The sequence below is a fragment of the Nerophis lumbriciformis genome, linkage group LG14, assembly GCF_033978685.3.
Source record: "Nerophis lumbriciformis linkage group LG14, RoL_Nlum_v2.1, whole genome shotgun sequence".
NCBI lineage: Eukaryota > Metazoa > Chordata > Actinopteri > Syngnathiformes > Syngnathidae > Nerophis > Nerophis lumbriciformis.
Window position 1 is genome coordinate 21,711,155 of NC_084561.2, and position 20,443 is coordinate 21,731,597.

Sequence of the window (20,443 nt, forward strand, 5' to 3'; positions counted from 1 at the left end):
CTTTAACTCACAAAGAAAAAGTTTAAATATTTTATTTATTTATTTTTCCACATTTAATATGTTCTTTACAATTATCTTAATTTTGACAGTACCACGCCAGGTATGTTTTAAATGCTGATGTGGGTTCATTGATTTTTAAATGTGCCGAAATATAGCCCGTTTTGTACACTGTTGAGGTGCTCCAAATGTCCAGTCGTGCACAAGTGTGTTTCTGTATAGTATTTCTTCAGCCGTGGTCATCCATTCATCCATTTTCTACCGCTTGTCCCTTTTGGGGTCGCGGGGGGTGGGGGTGGTGGTGGGGGGGTGGGGGGGTTGGGGGGGTGACATAAAGGATGATATTTTGAGGGGTGTTTATTAAAGTCGGACTAAGTAGGACATCACTGAAGGCCTAGGTGGGAAACGCACAGCCCGCCACTGCTAAAATGACTGCATATTGGTACACAAATCTTCATGATGCAGCTTTTCAGAAATGTTGGGGTTAATGGTTATTTGGAAAACAAAAGCTATGATTAGAGTATATACATTTTATGAACAGTACATTAAGAAAATAAAAAGTACAAACAAATAGGAATGTTTGCCAGTTGTAGGCAAAAAAACGTGTGCTTCTTGTTTTGTACTTAAAGATGAGCACATGGGGAATCAAAGAAAAAGTGTGCTTTGGATCATCTAATGATCAAAATATTTGAAATAGCTTAAGCTTCTGGTCATTCTTGCGGAATATTTAATTCTGGCTACACAAGAGTGCAGTGCATCCGGAAAGTATTTACAGTGGCTCACTTTTTCCACATTTTGTTATGTAACATAGCCTATGTTTCAAAATTGAATAAATTACATTTTGTTCTCAAAACTCGACAGTCCTAAGTATTCACAACTTTTGCTCAATACATTGTTGATGCTACTGTGGCAGCAATTACAGCCTCAAGTCTTTTTGAATACGATGCCACAAGAGTGGCACACCTATCTTTGGGCAGTTTTGCCCATTCCTCTTTGCAGAACCTCTCAAGCTCCATCGGGTTGGATGGGAAGAGTTGGTTTTCATCCAGGATGTCTCTGTACATTGCTGCATTCTTCTTAGTCTAGCCAGGGAGGTGACCAAAAACCCGAAGGTCACTGTCAGAGCTACAGCATTACTCCGTGGAGAGAGGAGAACCTTCTACAAACCCCGTTTCCATATGAGTTAGGAAATTGTGTTAGATGTAAAAAAAAAAAACGGAATACAATGATTTGCAAATCATTTTCAACCCATATTCAGTTGAATATGCTCCAAAGACAACATATTTGATGTTCAAACTGATAAACTTTTTTTTTTTTTTTTTTGCAAATAATCATTAACTTTAGAATTTGATGCTAGCAACACGTGACAAAGAAGTTAGGAAAGGTGGCAATAAATACTGATAAAGTTGAGGAATGCTCATCAAACACTTATTTGGAACATCCCACAGGTGAACAGGCAAATTGGGAACAGGTGGGTGCCATGATTGGGTATAAAAGTAGATTTCATGAAATGCTCAATCATTCACAAACAAGGATGGGGCGAGGGTCACCACTTTGTCAACAAATGCGTGAGCAAATTGTTGAACAGTTTAAGAAAAACCTTTCTCAACCAGCTATTGCAAGGAATTTAAGGATTTCACCATCTACGGTCCGTAATATCATCAAAGGGTTCAGAGAATCTGGAGAAATCACTGCACGTAAGCAGCTAAGCCCGTGACCTTCGATCCCTCAGGCTGTACTGCATCAACAAGCGACATCCGTGTGTAAAGGATATCACCACATGGGCTCAGGGTCACTTCAGAAACCCACTGTCAGTACTTACAGTTGGTTGCTACATCTGTAAGTGCAAGTTAAAACTCTCCTATGCAAGGCGAAAACTGTTTATCAACAACACCCAGAAACGCCGTCGGCTTCGCTGGGCCTGAGCTCATCTAAGATGGACTGATACAAAGTGGAAAAGTGTTCTGTGGTCTGACGAGTCCACATTTCAAATTGTTTTTGGAAACTGTGGACGTCGTTTCCTCCGGACCAAAGAGGAAAAGAACCATTCGGATTGTTATAGGCGCAAAGTTGAAAAGCCAGCATCTGTGATGGTATGGGGGTGTATTAGTGCCCAAGACATGGGTAACTTACACATCTGTGAAAGCGCCATTAATGCTGAAAGGTACATACAGGTTTTGGAGCAACATTTGTTGCCAGCTAAGCAACGTTACCATGGACGCCCCTGCTTATTTCAGCAAGACAATGCCAAGCCACGTATTACATCAACGTGGCTTCATAGTAAAAGAGTGCGGGTACTAGACTGGCCTGCCTGTAATCCAGACCTGTCTCCCATTGAAAATGTGTGGCGCATTATGAATCCTAAAATACCACAACGGAGACCCCCGGACTGTTGAACAACTTAAGCTGTACATCAAGCAAGAATGGGAAAGAATTCCACCTGAGAAGCTTAAAAAATGTGTCTCCTCCGTTCCCAAACGTTTACAGAGTGTTGTTAAAAGGAAAGGCCATGTAACACAATGGTGAACATGCCCTTTCTCAACTACTTTGGCACGTGTTGCAGCCATGAAATTCTAAGTTACCGGTAATTATTATTTGCAAAAAAAAAAAAAACGTTTATTAGTTTGAACATCAAATATCTTGTCTTTGTAGTGCATTCAGTTGAATATGGGTTGAAAAGGATTTGCAAATCATTGTATTCCGTTTATATTTACATCCAACACAATTTCCCAACTCATATGGAAACGGGGTTTGTAGAAGGACAACCATCTCTGCAGCAATCCACCAATCAGGTCTGTATGGTAGAGTGGCCAGATAGAAACCATTTCTTAGTAAAAAAAATGTGGCCAAAATGCATCTGAAAGACTTTCAGACCATAAGAAACCAAATTCTCTGGTCTGATGAGAAAAAAACTGAACTCTTTGGCCTGATTGCCAGGCGCCTTTGTTTGGAGGAAACCAGGCCGATGCCATCCCTACAGAAAACCATGGTGGTGGCAGCATCATGCTGTGGGGATGTTTTTCAGCGGCAGGAACTGGGAGACTGGTCAGGATAGAGGGGAAGATAAATGCAGCGATGTACAGAGACAGCCTGGTTGAAAACCAATGCTTCCCATCCAACCTGATGGTCCTTGAGAGGTGCTATAAAGAGAGATGGGCGAAACTGCCCAAAGATAGGTGTGCCAACCGTATATTTGTGTACAGCATGATGATTTAGTCTTTACATTTGTAACAGACACCCATCTTCAATAGATACATTTCAATTTCTGGTATGTTTAGAAATACTAAACTTTGAGTGTTTGTTGGTGCAGGTTTTTTGTAAAAAATCTAAATTGTTATGGCTAGTGGCTCCATTGTATGTATTGATTATTAAGTAATGAGTACTCACCACCAGAGGGCGGTAACGGTCCAGACTGACTTCAATGAGCGATTCCATACACTGTGTTGACTCTTTAAAGAATTAGAAATTATTGTTTATTAATTCACAAATTTTTATACATCAGAGACGGTGGCAGTTATAAAGTTTAGCTTTACAAAAATAAATGGCTCAACAGTAGTATGTCAGAAGACAACCATGTTCCTCAAAAACATACATTATCACCACAGATCACAAGTGTGTCAAACAATCTTGAGAATATACACTTGATTGTAACATCTTACACTAAGCAGATGCAAACTTTCACGAAAAATGGAATCATTTTCATTGGTCAGGAAGGAACTTTGTGTCATATTGCTCTTTTGTTCCGAATTTGCATAGGCATGAACTCATTTCAAAAGACCACTCATATGAAAACAATACACTGGGTCTATGTCATCATAGGTGAATAACCTAATACATACAGTACTTACAGAAATGTTGTTCCTTTGATTCCTGAAGTGCAAAACATGAAAAATCATTACTGAAGTATTTATAAAGAATAATCAGGAGTTGTTGAGAATATGTACAATACAAATATAAAAAGTCCCCTTTTTAGTCACGCTGGTATTCAGCATGGAGTTATAAAAAAAAATGTACAAAGTTGTGACAGAGAGCTTGTTAGACACATACACTGGCGCACAGAACAAAGAGTTGGAACTTTGAAGGTTAAAATGAAGCTCACAGCAACCTTGCTAACCTGTACGTAATATTGTTCTTATCTGACGAGATAAGAGCCAATTGGAGAGTTAGTTTGCAAACTAAATTTATGTGCGGTTGTTCTAGGTCAGTCAAATGTCTGCTGTTTTTTTATGAGAGGGTCCTGTTATTCTTTGTTCTTCATCCCTTGTCAACTTTTGTTTGCTGCCTTACATGAACTGTTGGAGGATAAAGTAGTATTCTAAATCATCATTACATCCATGATGTTTCCTCTGTGTCCAGTGAACAATTATGTGTCCAATGAACAACTGGAGACTTACGCCCTGATTTACTAAAGGTTTGTGTGTACTAAAACATGTGCAAACTTGATAGCACACGCAAATGATGATCTACTAAATGTGTGCAAAGTGGATTGCGACTGTTAAGTGAGCAGAATAAGGCGTGCAGTCCAGTTTTAATACGCAAAATATATTCTGATCATCAAAACAAACAATACTGGAAGGAAAAAAATGCAAATATAATTATTTAGCACACGCGATTTTGATTTATTAACACTCATGACCAATTTTACGCACTATTTTGCGTTTTATTTAGCCCGTGTCAAAAGGGGATGCAAACCAACAGTTCCACACAGCTGCAGGATCAGTGCTCGCGCTGAACATACAGACAAGAATCCTCCGTCCTGTGTGTGTCAACATTATGGATGATTTTAAAATATTAGACATATCGTCTATTCAGTAACATAATTTTATAATTTTATAGCTGTTAGAGGACTTAAGGGGCTGATTAAAACAATTTCCACTGATGCGTTTTGGTGTCCTTTAATATCTTTTTAATGACGTTCATTTTTTCCACATAGAATGAATATACTGTATGTTATTAAAATGTTTCTTTTATGAATAAAATATTCTTTGAGTATGCATTTTTTGCGTCTTTTAAGTGCAGCCTCTCTCCAATGAGCGCAACCTAAGCGGGAAAAAAAAGTTGTTTAATGTAGATGCACTGCAAGACTGCTTTTAAAATGCCCATAACAATTATTACATGTCTCCTGCATGTTTGAAAACAAAGCAAAACGCCGCAGGTAGGAGCATGATAACATGAATGTGCAGTAAATGAGAGTGTCTCCGTGGTGATACTGCGTTTAGTACACGCCAAATCCTCATTTAAACAAGGCGGTCTGCACCACTTTACAATTACACACACAGTCTTAGTAAATCGCACGCAACACGCCCAGTAATAGTACATGCTATTTTGTAGATTGCACACACTGTTTACCGTGTGCGCAAACTAAACCTGTGTACAGTTGTTGTAGGTCAGTAAACTGTCTGCTGTGTTTTTGTGAGAGGCAACCAAATGACATTCCTGCTATTCTTTGTTCTACGGTCCACTGTCAACCTCTGTTTGCCGTATTAGGGGAGAAAGTAGTATTCTAGATTGTTATTACATCCAGTATATTCCCTGTATGTCCTTGTGTGTCCAGTGTGAATTGGAATTGTCCCAGTAAGCCAGTTACTGTGGTCCAATCATAACAGAGACTGAGTGAAGCGTTTTGGAGTGTAGTGTTTGCAGTGTGGCGTCAAGATGCGTGGATCTATGAGTGGCTCTTGTCGTATTTCTTCACCATGCGCTTGATGTGGAACAATTTGTGTCTCAGCCTGCGACACTCTTTCTTCTTAGACTGGTACTCCGATGTCTGAAAAGTTCACAGAACACATTTAAACAGGAAAAAATTAAAATTTTGATCTAACGCTGCCCCCTACGGTACAGTTGAACACTAACTTATCTGTCCTATATGTTTAACAGTTAGTGGTGTCCTGATCCGATGTCGATATTAGGTATTGGTCCGATATCAGCCAAGAAACAAGTAAAAGATGATAGCGACTTGCAGCTAAAATCTCTGATATAAGCAGTCTTGCAGCGTGTTTGCTTGTGCAAAGCTGTTAACAGTCCTCCAATGAACACAAGTTTGATCTTTTCTCGTATTTTAGTGGTCATTTACAAAACGTAAACATGGTAGGCTATAGGTACTAGAAGCTAGCAGCTACACGACAGCTAAGCACACAAGCTAGTAATGAGTGTCCTTAATTGAACAATACTGCAGTCTAAAAGACGACATTTGTCAATATAAACTTGTTTCTAAAATTATAGTTGCATATTACTTACAGATACAAAGTATCCAAGACAGAGGTGTATTAGAAAGTATCCAGTAACAAACGTGTCCCCATCATTCAATTTACTGTGTCGTGCAACAATTTAAAGAATTATTGGGATGTCGCCAAAAAAACGAATAACACTCCACTTCCAAAGCATAAATCTGTCATAAGGTTTGTCATACCTACCATTGTTCTCTGGGCAATTTCACTTCATCAAGCCTTTTAGAACATTACAAACTACAAAGTAATAAAAGTATGTCCTATAATTCGTGCTGATATCACATCAGATTAATATTCAAGGCTCCAATATTGGTATTGTATCAGAAGTGAAAAAGTTGTATCGGGACACCCCTACTAACAGTTAGGCGTACAGTATATTATATCTTAGTAACCAGGGGCCGTATTTATCAAGCGTCTTAGAATTACTCCTAAGAAGTCTGCTAAGAGTTGACTTATGAGTAAAGAAATTCTTCGCTGAGTTAGTTATCAAGCGTCTTACTCACACTTTCAGCGAAGTGTAGGACTGAATCTTAAGTGTCACACTCAGAGCTGAATTACGACATTACTATGTGCCGTAAACGGAATTTTAGGTGACGTCGTTTCTGTGTCCATAGAAATGACCAATCACGGAAGGGAATCCCTTGTCTAAGAATAAAAAAATATCTTAGAAATATTTAAGTGGACAATGGGAGTGTATATTTTGACAATAAACTACAAAATAATACAAAACAAACAAACAATATTGGCAATGAATCAAAAATAAATGTTTCCTTTTCTTTCCAATTCATTTTCCCAGTGGCGAGATATCGAAGCATTGTGATGACCTTTAGTTCTGCTGTGAAAGTTCTGCTGCGTGATATTGCTGATGAGATGACACCCCTTATTAAATCTGTGACAAAAATAATACCCGCTCTGTCTAAATGATACCGTTTGATCAGCTGCTCGTCATCAAACAAAGCCAGGACATCCTTCCGCTCCCTGGACGTTCGCGCACGTCTCTCTCACCTCAGTGCCATCCCCCGCTGGCAACTCCTAACCACTAAGGACACCTCTGAAGGTCTCTTAAATATCGTGGAGAGTAGGTGTGATTCTTAGACTTAAGAAAGTTGATAAATAGCTTGTATTCTTAAGTTTGAGAATAGGACTAAATTTCGCAAATTCTCAGGACTTAAGTGTAAAATGGCACTCTAAGACGTTTGATAAATATGGCCCCAGAGCTGATGGACAAAAATGGGGACAAATTTAGGATAAGGGGCTGGAATTTAACTAAAAAGTATATCCTCAGGCATGCCAGTGTTATTATTTTACGACTTTTTCAAAATGTAAAATTACAAATAAATACACACCCGCTTTAGGTCTTTCAGGTGATTGTATTCCTCTGCTACACCCTGAAAAGAAAATATCCTTCTGTTATAATCAAGAGGGCATTACACACAAGCTGAATACCAAACGCTTTAATCAACCAAGTGTTTTGCTATGACCATTTTAAAAAAAATAAAATCTATCTTTAAATCTGGAAATAACTTTGGTTTGGTCAATATCAGAAATGCTAAAAAAAACCAACATATTTTTCTATTTTACCTGGTATTTAGCAGAGGTCTCATCTAGTGTGTCCAACTGCCTGCTGAGTTTGTTCAACTGATCATTGATGTCGTCCATGTCTGCACACATGCGCTTGTACTCCCTAAGGTCAGCATCAAACTCAGACTTGTAGTCGTGACGTTGTTCGTCAGATGTTATCTCGGGGTACATGCTGAGAGGAAAAACAAAACATCACCAAATTTAAGAGAAAACAAGCATGAATGCCAAAAAGGACGTATTTGTGGTGGTCTTTAAAAAGGTGCATAATGTAACAAACGCGTCACACTGGGATGTTCATTTAAGTTTACGCCAGGGCTCTTCAACTGGCGGCCCGGGGGCCAAATCTGGCCTGGGAATGACACCATACCAGCCCCTGTGTTCAGTTTAAAACTTGGGAGTTACATTTTTTTGCAGCAAATTCCTAAAAGCACTTAAGTGCTGCTGTTGAATAAATTAACTTGGACCACTGCAAACACACTGGCAGATCCTTGCATTGACAGTTTAACCTTGATAGCAAACATAGAACACAGAGATCCAAACTTGTGATTTGCATAACCGAGGCGCTCCTGCAACTCTGGTAAAAAAAACCCTCAAATGTCTTTTGTAGAGGACGCTGGTTCCCCGGAATATACAAAATAAAACTACAAAACCCAAAACCACTGAAGTTAGCACGTTTTGTAATTTGTTATTAAAAACAGAATACAACGATTTGCAAATCCTTTTCAACTTATATTCAATTGAATACACTGCAAAGACAAGATATTTAATGTTCGAACTGAGAAACGTAATTTTCTTTGCAAATAATCATTACCTTAGAATTTAATGGCAGGAATACATTGCAAAAAAGTTGGCACAGGGGCATTTTTACCACTGTGTTACATCCTCTTTCCTTTTAACAACTCTCAGTAAACATTTGGGAATTGAGGAGACCAATTTTTGAAGCTTTTCAGGTGGAATTCTTTCCCATTCTTGCTTGATGTACAGCTTAAGTTGTTCAAAAGTCCGGGGTCTCCGTTGTGGTATTTTAGGCTTCATAATGCGCCACACATTTTCAATGGGAGACAGGTCTGGACTACAGGCAGGCCAGTCTAGTACCCGCACTCTTTTACTATGAAGCCACGCTGTTATAACACGTGGCTTGGCATGTGGGATGTTCCAAATAAGTGTTTGATGAGCATTCCTCAACTTTCTCAGTCTTTTTTGCCACTTGTGCCAGCTTTTTTGAAACATGTTGCAGGCATCAAATTCCAAATGAACTAATATTTGCAAAAAATACACGTTTTCAAATTCAAACGTATCTTGTCTCTGCAGTCTATTCATATGGATATTAAAGTCCCCCATTATGATTATATTGTCGGCGTGCGTCACTAAATCAGCAACGAACTCTGAGAATTCACTGATGAAGTCCGAATAGGGCCCTGGGGGGCGGTAGATAACAGCCAGGTGGAGAGGCAGCGGTGTGACAAACCTCATAGTAAGCACCTCAAACGAGTTATATTTATTATTTAGGTTAGGGGTAAGGTTAAAGTTTTTGTTGTATATGAGTGCAACTCCCCCACCCCTTTTAATGGGACGGGCAATATGCGCTCTCGCATAGCCAGGAGGAGACGCCTCACCCAGCGCAAAAAAATCGTCTGGTTTGAGCCAGGTCTCGGCGAGACCAACGACGTCAAGATTATTGTCTCTAATGACCTCATTAACTAATAACGTTTTGGAAGATAATGATCTTATGTTTAAAAAGTCCATATTATAGGTAGTGGGCTGTTTTGATGAGTTTTTGTTGAAATTATCCGTAGTAGCAATATTAATAATGTTGCGTTTATTATGCGTAGTGCACTTTAAATAATTTCGACCATATCTAGGAATTGATATGACGGGAATTTTCCGATTGTTTGCTTGATGTTGTGATAAACCGAACGCATCATAACTTGCCACCTCAGCAGAGTGCATGTCTACTTCTGACACAGAAAAAACATTTTTTGAGTTGTGTATTGTTCTAAAATAGTTGCTATGTGTGCAGGTATTATCCAGCCTGGCGCTGGCTAGTTCTATTTTAACAAACTTCTCACCCGGACTAGCGCTTCTTTGAGGATTAGCCTTTCGCTTTGTTGTTAGCCCCGCTCGGCATCCCCGCTTCTGCTTCCGCTCACACCGCTTACGTGCCGTCCGTTGACGGTCCCTGCTGGCACTTAACTCCGCTGCTTCAAAGGCCGCTGGATGTAGCCGGCGAAGTATTCCCATGCTAGCGAGGAGGTCCAACGTACACGCATCTTTCAGTCTATAACGGCCCGATCTATCCACATTCAGAATCGTCTGTCGGTCGTATGTGACCACGAAGTGTCCACGCTGTGAGCCAGCCATGAAATAGACGGGTATTTTTGCCAAATCGCTCTACACTTCCAAGAGCGTCTGCAAGCCGGGTGGACCGCTCGCCTGTGTATCGGTCGGGAACATCTCTGCGCTGCTGACCCGTCTCCGCCCGGGATGGTTTCCTGCTGACCCCACTGTGGACTGGACTCTTACTGTTATGTTGGATCCACTATGGACTGTACTCTCACAATATTATGTTAGACCCACTCAACATCCATTGCATTCGGTCTCCCCTAGAGGGGGGGGTTACCCACATATGCGGTCCTCTCCAAGGTTTCTCATAGTCATTCACATCGACGTCCCACTGGGGTGAGTTTTTCCTTGCCCTTATGTGGGCTCTGTACCGAGGATGTCGTTGTGGCTTGTGCAGCCCTTTGAGACACTTGTGATTTAGGGCTATATAAATAAACATTGATTGATTGATTGATTGATTTACACAACGTGCCAACTTCGCTGGTTTTGTACTAGTGAAGCTTTCTGGAAATGTGGCCATCAAACATTTTAGTTGAATATTCCTGCTGTATGCAAATCAACAATCTTAACAGTGTGTACCTTTGGCCGAGTTACCTCATGCGTGAATATAACAGTTTGAACGGCATGCCTCACCAGATTAACTAATCCCCGCAGAATGAGAAAAGCAGCCTTTTCATTTTGTTTATCAGACCTTGTCTATTTTTATAGGTTATTCTAAAATATATTTTTACACATTTTTTATGTGTTGTCACATAAAACTAGAGGTTAATTGTTTATTTAAATCTGAGGAATAAAAACTGGTCTTGAGAAGGCGACAGAATTTGACTGTAATCCACTTAATGCACGCTCGGTCTGCACCTTTAATCCAGACAGCGTGTGAGCCGCACAGTGATGGAGGCTTATTGTGTGACCCACCTCTCCCACTCTGCCGCATCAAGCTCGTTGCCAGTCTCTCCTCCTGTCGTGTACTCCGTCTCATACTGGGACTCATCCATGTCGGGGTTACGCCTGCGTCGCTTAGCCCTGTTGGCAGAAGGTTTACGCCCTCCGCCTGTCTCCTCTGAGGGACTGGAGCTGGTCCTCCCACCATGGAGAAACACGTCTGATGGTCGGCTGGGGGTTCGCTCAGAGTATCTGTTGTTCAACAAGACATTAGAATGACTTAGGAGTTGTTTTGGAAGAATAAAAAGTAAACGCAAGAATTAAATATAAATTCCTGTGAATTGTGCGCGGTCTTGCAACCTTTATTTTTGACAATCATCGTCATTTTGACCAATCGAATTAGTCCCTGACCAGCACTCAAACCCGCACGACAACAAGATAACGATCTCGACCACAGCTAAGCTAGCTGGCATTCGTTACAACGACCCCAAACAACCGCAACCCTTCGGAGCTGCTCGGCAACACTCGGGTAACATCAGTGTAAGACGTCCTGCAGCTGGTAATGTCCGGCCTTCAAAATTAAAGGACGCTAGTAAAATGAGTGTTGCACCTAGGGCTAGGCGATCAATTGAAAAATAATTGAAACCGACATTTAGAGCTTTTAACCGGTGGAAAACTGCCTGTCGATTATTTTGATTTACTGTGTCCAAGCACGCCCTCAAACAGTTTGTCATTTTAATTATCCACAACTTTTAATTTATTTACTGAACCTACAACATTGGCTAAAATTTTAAATGCTAACACTTAGCATTTTAACACTGAGCATGCCAGCAAGATGGCGCCAAATAACAGTATCCTCGACTTTAAGTTTTATACAAAAAAAATGGCTAAAATGCTAACAGTTAGCATGTCAACAGTAAACATATCGGGAAAATAGCACTAAGTAACAATATCCTTGACTTTTAGTTTTATACTTACAGAATTAGTTAAAATACTAACAGTTAGCATGTCGACAGTTAACACGCTGGCAAAATAGCATTAAGTAACAATATCCTTGTCTTTTAGTTTTATACCTACAGAATTGGCTAAAATGCTAACAGGTAACATGTCAACAGTTAACATGCTGGCAAAATAGCATTCAGTATGAAGTTTTGCACTGACAGAATTGGCAAAAATGCTAACAGTTAGTATGCTAACAAGGTAGCACCAAATAACAATTTCGAATATCAATGTAAGAATATCCTTGACCTTTAGTTTTATACCAAAATAATTGGCTAAAATGCTAACAGTTAGTATGTTAACAGTGAACACGCCAACAAGAGAGCAGCTATTAACAATGGTTATGGTTTAAGTTTATTTCAAACATGTAGACAGTTACAATATGATACATCACATGATATACATATTTTTATTTCTCTTTACAACATGTCCGAAAAGTGTATCCTGACTTTTAGTTTTTATTCCTACAAAATTGCCTGAAATGCTCACATGACAACTTGTGGTGGGATTCTTTGGGCACCTCATGATTCCATTCGATTCTGATTATTTTGGGGTGATGGACATGCGATTAGGAATCAATTCTCAATTCAACACAATTACAGATGTCCGAAAATATCGCACTGCCGATATTATCGGCCAATAAATGCTTTAAAATGTAATATCGGAAATTATCGGTATCGGTTTCAAAATTATCGCTATCTGTTTCAAAAAGTAAAATGTATGACTTTTTAAAACGCTGCTGTGTACACGGACGTAGAGAGAAGTACAGAGCGCCAATAAACCTTGAAGGCACTGCCTTTGCGTGCCGGCCCAGTCACATAATATCTACGGCTTTTCACACACACAAGTGAATGCAAAGCATACTTGGTCAACAGCCATACAGGTCACACTGAGGGTGGCCGTATAAACAACTTTAACACTGTTACAAATATGCGCCACACTGTGAACCCACACCAAACAAGAATGACAAACACATTTCGGGAGAACATCCGCACTGTAACACAACATAAACACAACAGAAAAATACCCAGCACTAACTCTTCCGGGACGCTACAATATACACCCCCCCGCACCTCAATCCCCGCCCCCCCCAACCAAATTCCAAGCTGCTGTTTTGAGGTATGTTAAAAAAAAATAGTGCACTTTGTGACTTCAATAATAAATATGGCAGTGCCATGTTGGCAATTTTTTCCATAACTTGAGTTGATTTATTTTGGAAAACCTTGTTATGTTGTTTAATGCATCTAGCGGGGCATCACAACATAATAATGTGTTAATTCCACGACTGTATATATCGGTATCGGTTGATATCGGAATCGGTAATTAAGAGTTGGACAATATCCGAATATCGGATATCGGCAAAAAAGCCATTATCTGACATCTCTAAACACAATATATTGTTTGGTATATAAATTATAATAAAACCTTTTCAAACCGGGTTACAAAAGCTCCACACTGACGTATGACTTACGCGCGCATTGTTGGCCTAAAAAAACCTCTTAAAAAAAAATATAATAATAATAATTTTTTATTAACAAAAAAATCACATTATGTTAATCAATCTAATAAAATAAACACCAACCTAATGTCAGCTTTACAATACTTTAGGATATAAATGTACAAAGCATTTGAAAAGACATAAGAATACAATACTTATTAGATTCAAAAGTAAAAACAAACAAACCCAAAGATAAATAAAAGCAACTGTATAAATAAAAGCAACTGTATAAATAATAATAACAATACCAAAAGTGTGGGCCAAGTGACATCCAGAAAGGGTAAATTGTGAAATCAAAATGTCGACTAGCGAATAGCTGAATGTGAAACACTATACTGTAGTATGTTGTTTGTCTTTTTCTGTGCAAAGTGGACACCCAAGTGGGATTATTAGAAGAAGGTTACTCTATAAAAATGAAAAATCTGTATTAATATAGGTCAAATACTAATGTCAGCCTATCAGCCCTGTGGTGGGGAAGCGAGTACTAACAGGAAACATGCCTAATTTTGTCGCTATGTAAGGGATTTGTAAAGGAATCCAAATGCAGCACCGTAGACGGCACTACTTTTTCCACAAAAAGATGCAGTATGCAAACAATGCAAGATGTTATAAGGATTGTGAACTTTTGGCTTGTAAAGTTAGAACAATGATTATACAGAGTACGTCGTATGTTTGTCATACACTGTAACTCTGACACTGTTGTAAAAACATCACCAGACCAAAAACCAATAAACATAAGAGGAAAAACATGGCAACGATAATCCCACATTGGATCAAAGGTCACACGCACAGCTCATTCCCTGGGTAGGGCAATATGTTTTTTTTAAGCAGAGTAGACTTTGCATGACTGGTCACATGTGGGAATAGAGATGTTGAGCAATGGACCTACTCATTGTTGTCATAGGTGTCCCCATTGAAGGAGCTGCTGTCCACCTTGGCTGGGGGGTAGGAGATGACACTGTTCACTGAAGCATTAAGCTGACCGCCTCCTTTCTCTGACACCAGCAGGGTTGGGGCATCCTGAACACTGCGGTTTTCCTCCACATTGTTCACCTACACGGGAAGGAAAAACAGAAGGAGCAACATAAACAACACGTACGCATAACTTTATCAAACTGACATCCTGCTCAAGAAACCATGAGTGGTATACAGAGTAGATAAATAAAGACACTAAACCAGCCCCTGAAACAGTTACAATATTAGGTAATTAGTGCTACACATTTAAGAGATCACTCAACCATATACAGTAATTGGGCAGAATTGTCCATTAGCTCATTGTTATTATAGTTATATGCTTGAGCAAGTTTGGAGAACTCAACCAAAGCCCGACTCTAACAGGAACAAAATCCACAAATGTATTTGATTTGTTTACTGTATTTAGTTGCATGTGTACTGTATTTTAAGCACAATCATGTCATGTAAATTAATGTCACTTAAATAAACTTCTCTTGCGTCCTTTTGAGACTTTACAACATTGATGGCTGACTGTGCACACATGTTCTGTCTATAGTGTGAGTATTAACACTGATGCTTTGTTTTTTTATCTTCTTGCATGAAAATAGATGTGGGAAAGCTATAACTCACTTTACAGGGGTACCCAAACTTGAGAGTGTTTTGAGATGAGAGCTGTCTTTCGGCTAATTGTTATGCTTTAAGTTGCAGCAAAAACTTGAGTTAGTACTCTAGAAACTCTATTAGTTGCTGTAAAAAATGTCACTTTGAATCTCGTAAAATCCACCCCAAATATCTTATGTGGGCTCTGTACCGAGGATGTCATTGTGGCTTGTGCAGCCCTTTGAGACACTTGTGATTTAGGGCTATATAAATAAACATTTATTGATTGATTGATATCTGGTTGTACTCTCTCTAGCATTAATTTATAGCTGAAAATTTACATAACTTTGTTTTCCAACCATGGGAAGGAAGAAACTGAATGCGAAGGACAGAAGTGGATGATATTCAATCAATAAAAATATAAATCATTAGAAACATGAGCATGTCGGCAACTTGGCGAAGCAATTTGAGCGTAGCACTGCTCTCAGAACCAGTTACGCTTGCAAGTTGATGTACTACTTATTTGTTTTGTGTACAAAGAAAAAGATGGGCAAAAACCAAATGAATCGTTCTTGAAATAGCTCAGCCAATATTTTTGCTAAGTAACGTAATGTTTAAGTTAGCCTACAATTTTACTGTAAACGGCGTTGAGCATAGAAACACGTTTTCATGAATGGGCATCAATCTTCCACGAAAGAAACCATGTTCCTGTTTCATCAATTTAGCATTCACTCTATAATCCTAAATCCCCCCCAGGGCCAAAGGAGAAGCAATGTCGGTTTATCCCTCCAAAAATAATAAATAACAGTCTGTGAAGTAGTCAGGTGGAGTACAGTTGCAGCTGCAGGAGAATCATATTTGAAGGGTGCAGCTTGTTTAAAAATCCCAACAATGCCCTCTGACTGAGCAGACCAGAACAAGCTCTACAATGAATATAATCGCAATAACAGTGAACATTTCCTCTAGTACTATTTCAGCCTGCTGATGAAGTAAAGGAAGAACATAACAATGGAAATGCATAGTGATCAACTGTAGCTGTGAATATCAAGAATGGAGGTACACAAAAGATAATACAAAAGTGGAGAAGTTGAGCGAGAACTATAAAGACAGTAAGGAAATGATCAAGAGCGAACAAGGAAAGTTTATGAGGAAAGGTAGCAAGGTGACTAGATTAAACTATTTTATATGCACCTACAGTAGATTGTTGAAAACAGGATCACAAATCACAATGTGCTTGTAAGTTGGCTATTTCACTCCCTTTTATTGTGTCACTATTCCGTGTAGAAAACACTAACACAGAATGAGGGAGACAAAGTTTACCTAACAATTTACTGGCTACGATGGTAGTATAGGACCGGACAGAACTTGTGTGAGTGTGCATCCCACAATGAAAAAACGTCTGGAGGGTAATGTCAAACACCTGAGTCTAACTAGCATTACACCAATGTCCCACTATCCTGGGTTTTGTGTGAAATGAACAGACAAATAAATGCAGGAGCCAGTATGAGATTCATGTGTGAAAGAGGCTCCAGAGACAGAAATAGAGACGGTCATTGGGAACTGATCCCACACTGAACCAGTTGGCTGTGGTTATCTTGTGGACACAAAGTTGTAAATGGTGAATGTGGGTGATGCCGAGGCCAACCACTTCTTCTTAATTATTGTATGTTGATTTTAATATCGTCATACAGGCCGGATGAAATACTGACACCTGTGCAGTATACTATCAATGACTACTACTATACAAGTTATCAGTGATAAATAAATGTACATCAATTCAGATATAAGCCAGCCTAAATGTTTGCATATAATATGTTGTGCTTAGCCTGCGTTGAGGCGGTGACTTGTCCAGGGTGTACCCTGCCCTCCGCCTGAGTGCAGCTGGGATAGACCCCAGACCCCCAGCAACCCAGAGAGGGACAATTAGTAGAAAATGGATGGATGGATGTTGTGCTTAATACAGTACATTGTTTTGAACCTTTAATACAAGTCAAAAACAAAGCTCAGATACATGAGTACTTAAGTATTTCTAGCACGCTGACACACTACAGAAAACCATTGATGACCTCATTAGGCAGACACAATGCAGCCCAAGCTGAGTATAATGAGGCCAGTGTGAGGTTATCACAACAATCCAGGTCTCTCTGAGCACAGCTACAAACATAGACCAATGTCAAATCAAGCCCGATGATGACTCACTTTGTGGCACTACTATGCCTTGTGGTGCACTAACACTGTAAGACATTATAAAGGCATACAGGAAAATTAAACCATACATAGGGATGTAACAATAAAAGGTATTATTGATAAACCGCTGCAAACCTCCCGATGGTTAGTATTTTCGTTTAAAATTAAAATGATCGAAAACTGGGATTGATAACCACACTTTGATAAACTCACAGACCGGTGATACTGCTCACTTCATACTTGCTCAAGCAAGCAAGCATGCTAATGGATAAGGAGTGTCCAAACATTTTACACTGAGGGCTGCACACTGAAAAATCAAAGCCTGCTGGGGCCATTTTAATATTTTTCATTTTCAAAACTAGACGTGTAACAATTCATTTTAACAATGATTTGATTTGATATTTGTAGTTGCCTATACGATTTAAGGACTATCATTTTTCTAAAACGATACGATACGAAACAATACAGTGAGTTGAAATCGATTCAGTAACTTTTTAGCAAAAAAAAAATCATGCAGTGTGACTGGGAAATAGTGGATACTGGACACTGCAGATGAAGTTTCCTATATTCCTGTTATTTATTGTAAGGGAATTATGTATAAATTAATTATGGATACAAACAAGCAAGTGAACAACAATTAATGGCTAGTGCATTCACATCTTATTTGAATAAAGTGCAACCAACACTTAAGCTTGCACTTTAAGAGGAAACATTTTCTGCTCACATTTGCAACCTTCAAGCTATTTTCAATAAAAATAAAGTAAGCAACATTTTAACAGTAGATCTACCTGCTAAATAAATTTTCTCAACCCAGTCATACAGTATCTCCTCTCTGCCATTGCATCACCGATGACAGACAGCGTCCCAGGTGTGCGGAAGGGGAAGCTCATTCCTGTTAAAGGCGTTGGTCACTCGCTTCCTAATTACCATAGCCTCATTGATCGATCTCATGTATTCATTTGTTTCTCATAAAATGAGTTCTCCTTGTGTTCCGGGAGTCAGTGCGTCTCGTCAACTTGCACCGCTGTCACTTCCATTGTGTCGGCCGCGTCTTCAGTGGTTTAAATTTGTGTTGCGGCTTTATCATTCTGTCGTGTTGTTTGTATTTATTGTGGCTTTTGCGATCGTGCTGTAGGTATGATATTGAAATGCCCGGGAGTGGAGAAGGAAAGACAGTTGGAGATTCACTCTGACGCTTTCTTAACAAGCGGTAATAAACTTAGGGAGTCAATACACATATATTGCTTGGATTTTACTGGCGTCAGGTCCGGCTCGCGTCCCGCTCATTAAATAGGCGTGGTGGTCAAGCCAACATCAGTTACATCAGTATGATTTAATGTTAACATTATGTTGACAGCACATTTCAGATACGATAATTTAATAAAGTTATTATTATTATTATTATTAGCCTTTATTTAACCAGGTAAAATCCCATTGAGATCAAAGATCTCTTTTCCAAGGGAGACCTGGCCAAGAGGGCAGCAGCAAGGTTACATTAAAAACAGTAAACAAATACATAAAACATCACATTTACAACATTAAAACTTGCTCACATGACACATGTGCATACAGACAAGGTAGACTGCAATCCTTTCACAGAAGCTTTAAACTCATTCAACGTAACTAGGGTTTGAAGTTTAATGTTCGATTGTAGGTTATTCCAAGCCTTCGGTGCTGAAAACCTAAATGCTTTCTTGCCCAGTTCAGTTCTTACTTTGGGGACGACAAATTGCAGAACATTCATTGAACGAAGATTGTGACTTCCTTGTTTCTTTGTTAAAAGACAAGACAGATAAGATGGAGTGATACCCAGAATGGTTTTGTAGATGAAAACATACCAATGATTGAGGCGTCGAGCACATAAAGATGTCCAGTTAACCATTGAGTATAACACACAATGGTGAGTAAGGGGAGCGCAGTTGGTGATGAATCTCAGTGCCCCGTGGTACACACTATCCAGCTTGTGGAGACAAGCAGCAGTAGCATTCATGTACAACACATCTCCATAGTCAATAACAGGTAAAAAGGTTGTTTCCACCAATTTCTGTTTCACAGTAAAAGAAAAGCAAGACTTGTTTCTATAATAAAATCCCAGTAAAAGTTTCAGTTTTTTTACAACATACTGAATGTGCTCCTTAAAACTCAAGTGGTCATCAATTAAAAATCCTAAATATTTAAAAGCAGATACTAACATAATTTGTTGCCCATTTCTTGTTAAAATGTTCTCACACAGTGATGATCTTAAGTAAAAGTGGACTTTTTTGCGTAACGTTATTGGAGTTGTAGCGGGCTGTGCATGACCAAAGATCGTATATTGAGAGAGGATGATCTACCGCATGGTGTTGGACAGCGTACATAATGTCCTACACAAAATACATTCACAGTCAGTCATATTATCATCCTTTTGTCACCTAAAAAAAATACAGAGAACATGACCTCAATGGTAGTTACAACAATGAATGCGAGCAAAACCTAAAAGAGTTAAGATTTTACCAAAGGCAACAGTCATAAATGGAGCTTTCAGCACATACACAATGTTGACATCTATAGCTATATTTTGATAAAAACCGGGAAAAACATGCTACTAAGTCCCGCCACCCATTCAAGCCATGTCGTCTGTGACGACACTGGCTTGACTCTTGGAAAATAAATATATTTGACATATGACGTGTGTTTGCCTTTTTACTTTACCATCTTTGTTGTTTTAAAAATCAGAAAATTCTGAAATATGTAATTTCTATGAGTGTCCTCATTCATCGGGTTATTGTTATTCTCATGGCATTCAACTGATCAGTTGTCTTAGTAAACGCTTGTCCTCTCATCCGAGTAGTTTTCATTAGTTCATGCTCATGGACTTAGCTTGGACAGATCTAGTCTGAGCACTTTGTGCCAAGGTCTCAACTAGGGATGTCCCGATCCAGGTTTTTGCACTTCCGATCCGATACCGATATTGTTTTTGCACTTCCGATCCGATACCGATACTGACCGATACCGATACTGGCCTATCCGAGCATGTATTAAAGTTTAAAGTTATTTAGCCTACTTAGTTGTCAGAATCATGTTGATAAGGGTTTTAGTACTCTTGATAACAACTAGCCAGCTGAATTAGGGGAGTTTGAATAATACGCAATGGTTGGTAACAAGAAACTGACATGTTTATTCAAGGATAAACACA

The 20,443-nt window shown here is 39.2% G+C and overlaps 1 protein-coding gene across 1 annotated transcript in view; it reads right to left on the reverse strand.

Annotated features, from left to right (window-relative positions):
* LOC133616493 (occludin) overlaps positions 1-20,443 on the reverse strand; it is a 38,272-nt gene that overhangs the window by 1,327 nt on the left and 16,502 nt on the right. Inside the window, exons 5-9 of the mRNA XM_061975838.2 lie at positions 14,417-14,580; positions 11,064-11,282; positions 7,806-7,977; positions 7,571-7,612; positions 3,385-5,764 (exon numbers count right to left, since the gene is read on the reverse strand). Coding sequence (XP_061831822.2) covers positions 5,663-5,764; positions 7,571-7,612; positions 7,806-7,977; positions 11,064-11,282; positions 14,417-14,580 — 699 coding nt within the window. The 3' untranslated portion in view covers positions 3,385-5,662. The remainder of the gene's footprint in view (positions 1-3,384; positions 5,765-7,570; positions 7,613-7,805; positions 7,978-11,063; positions 11,283-14,416; positions 14,581-20,443) is intronic.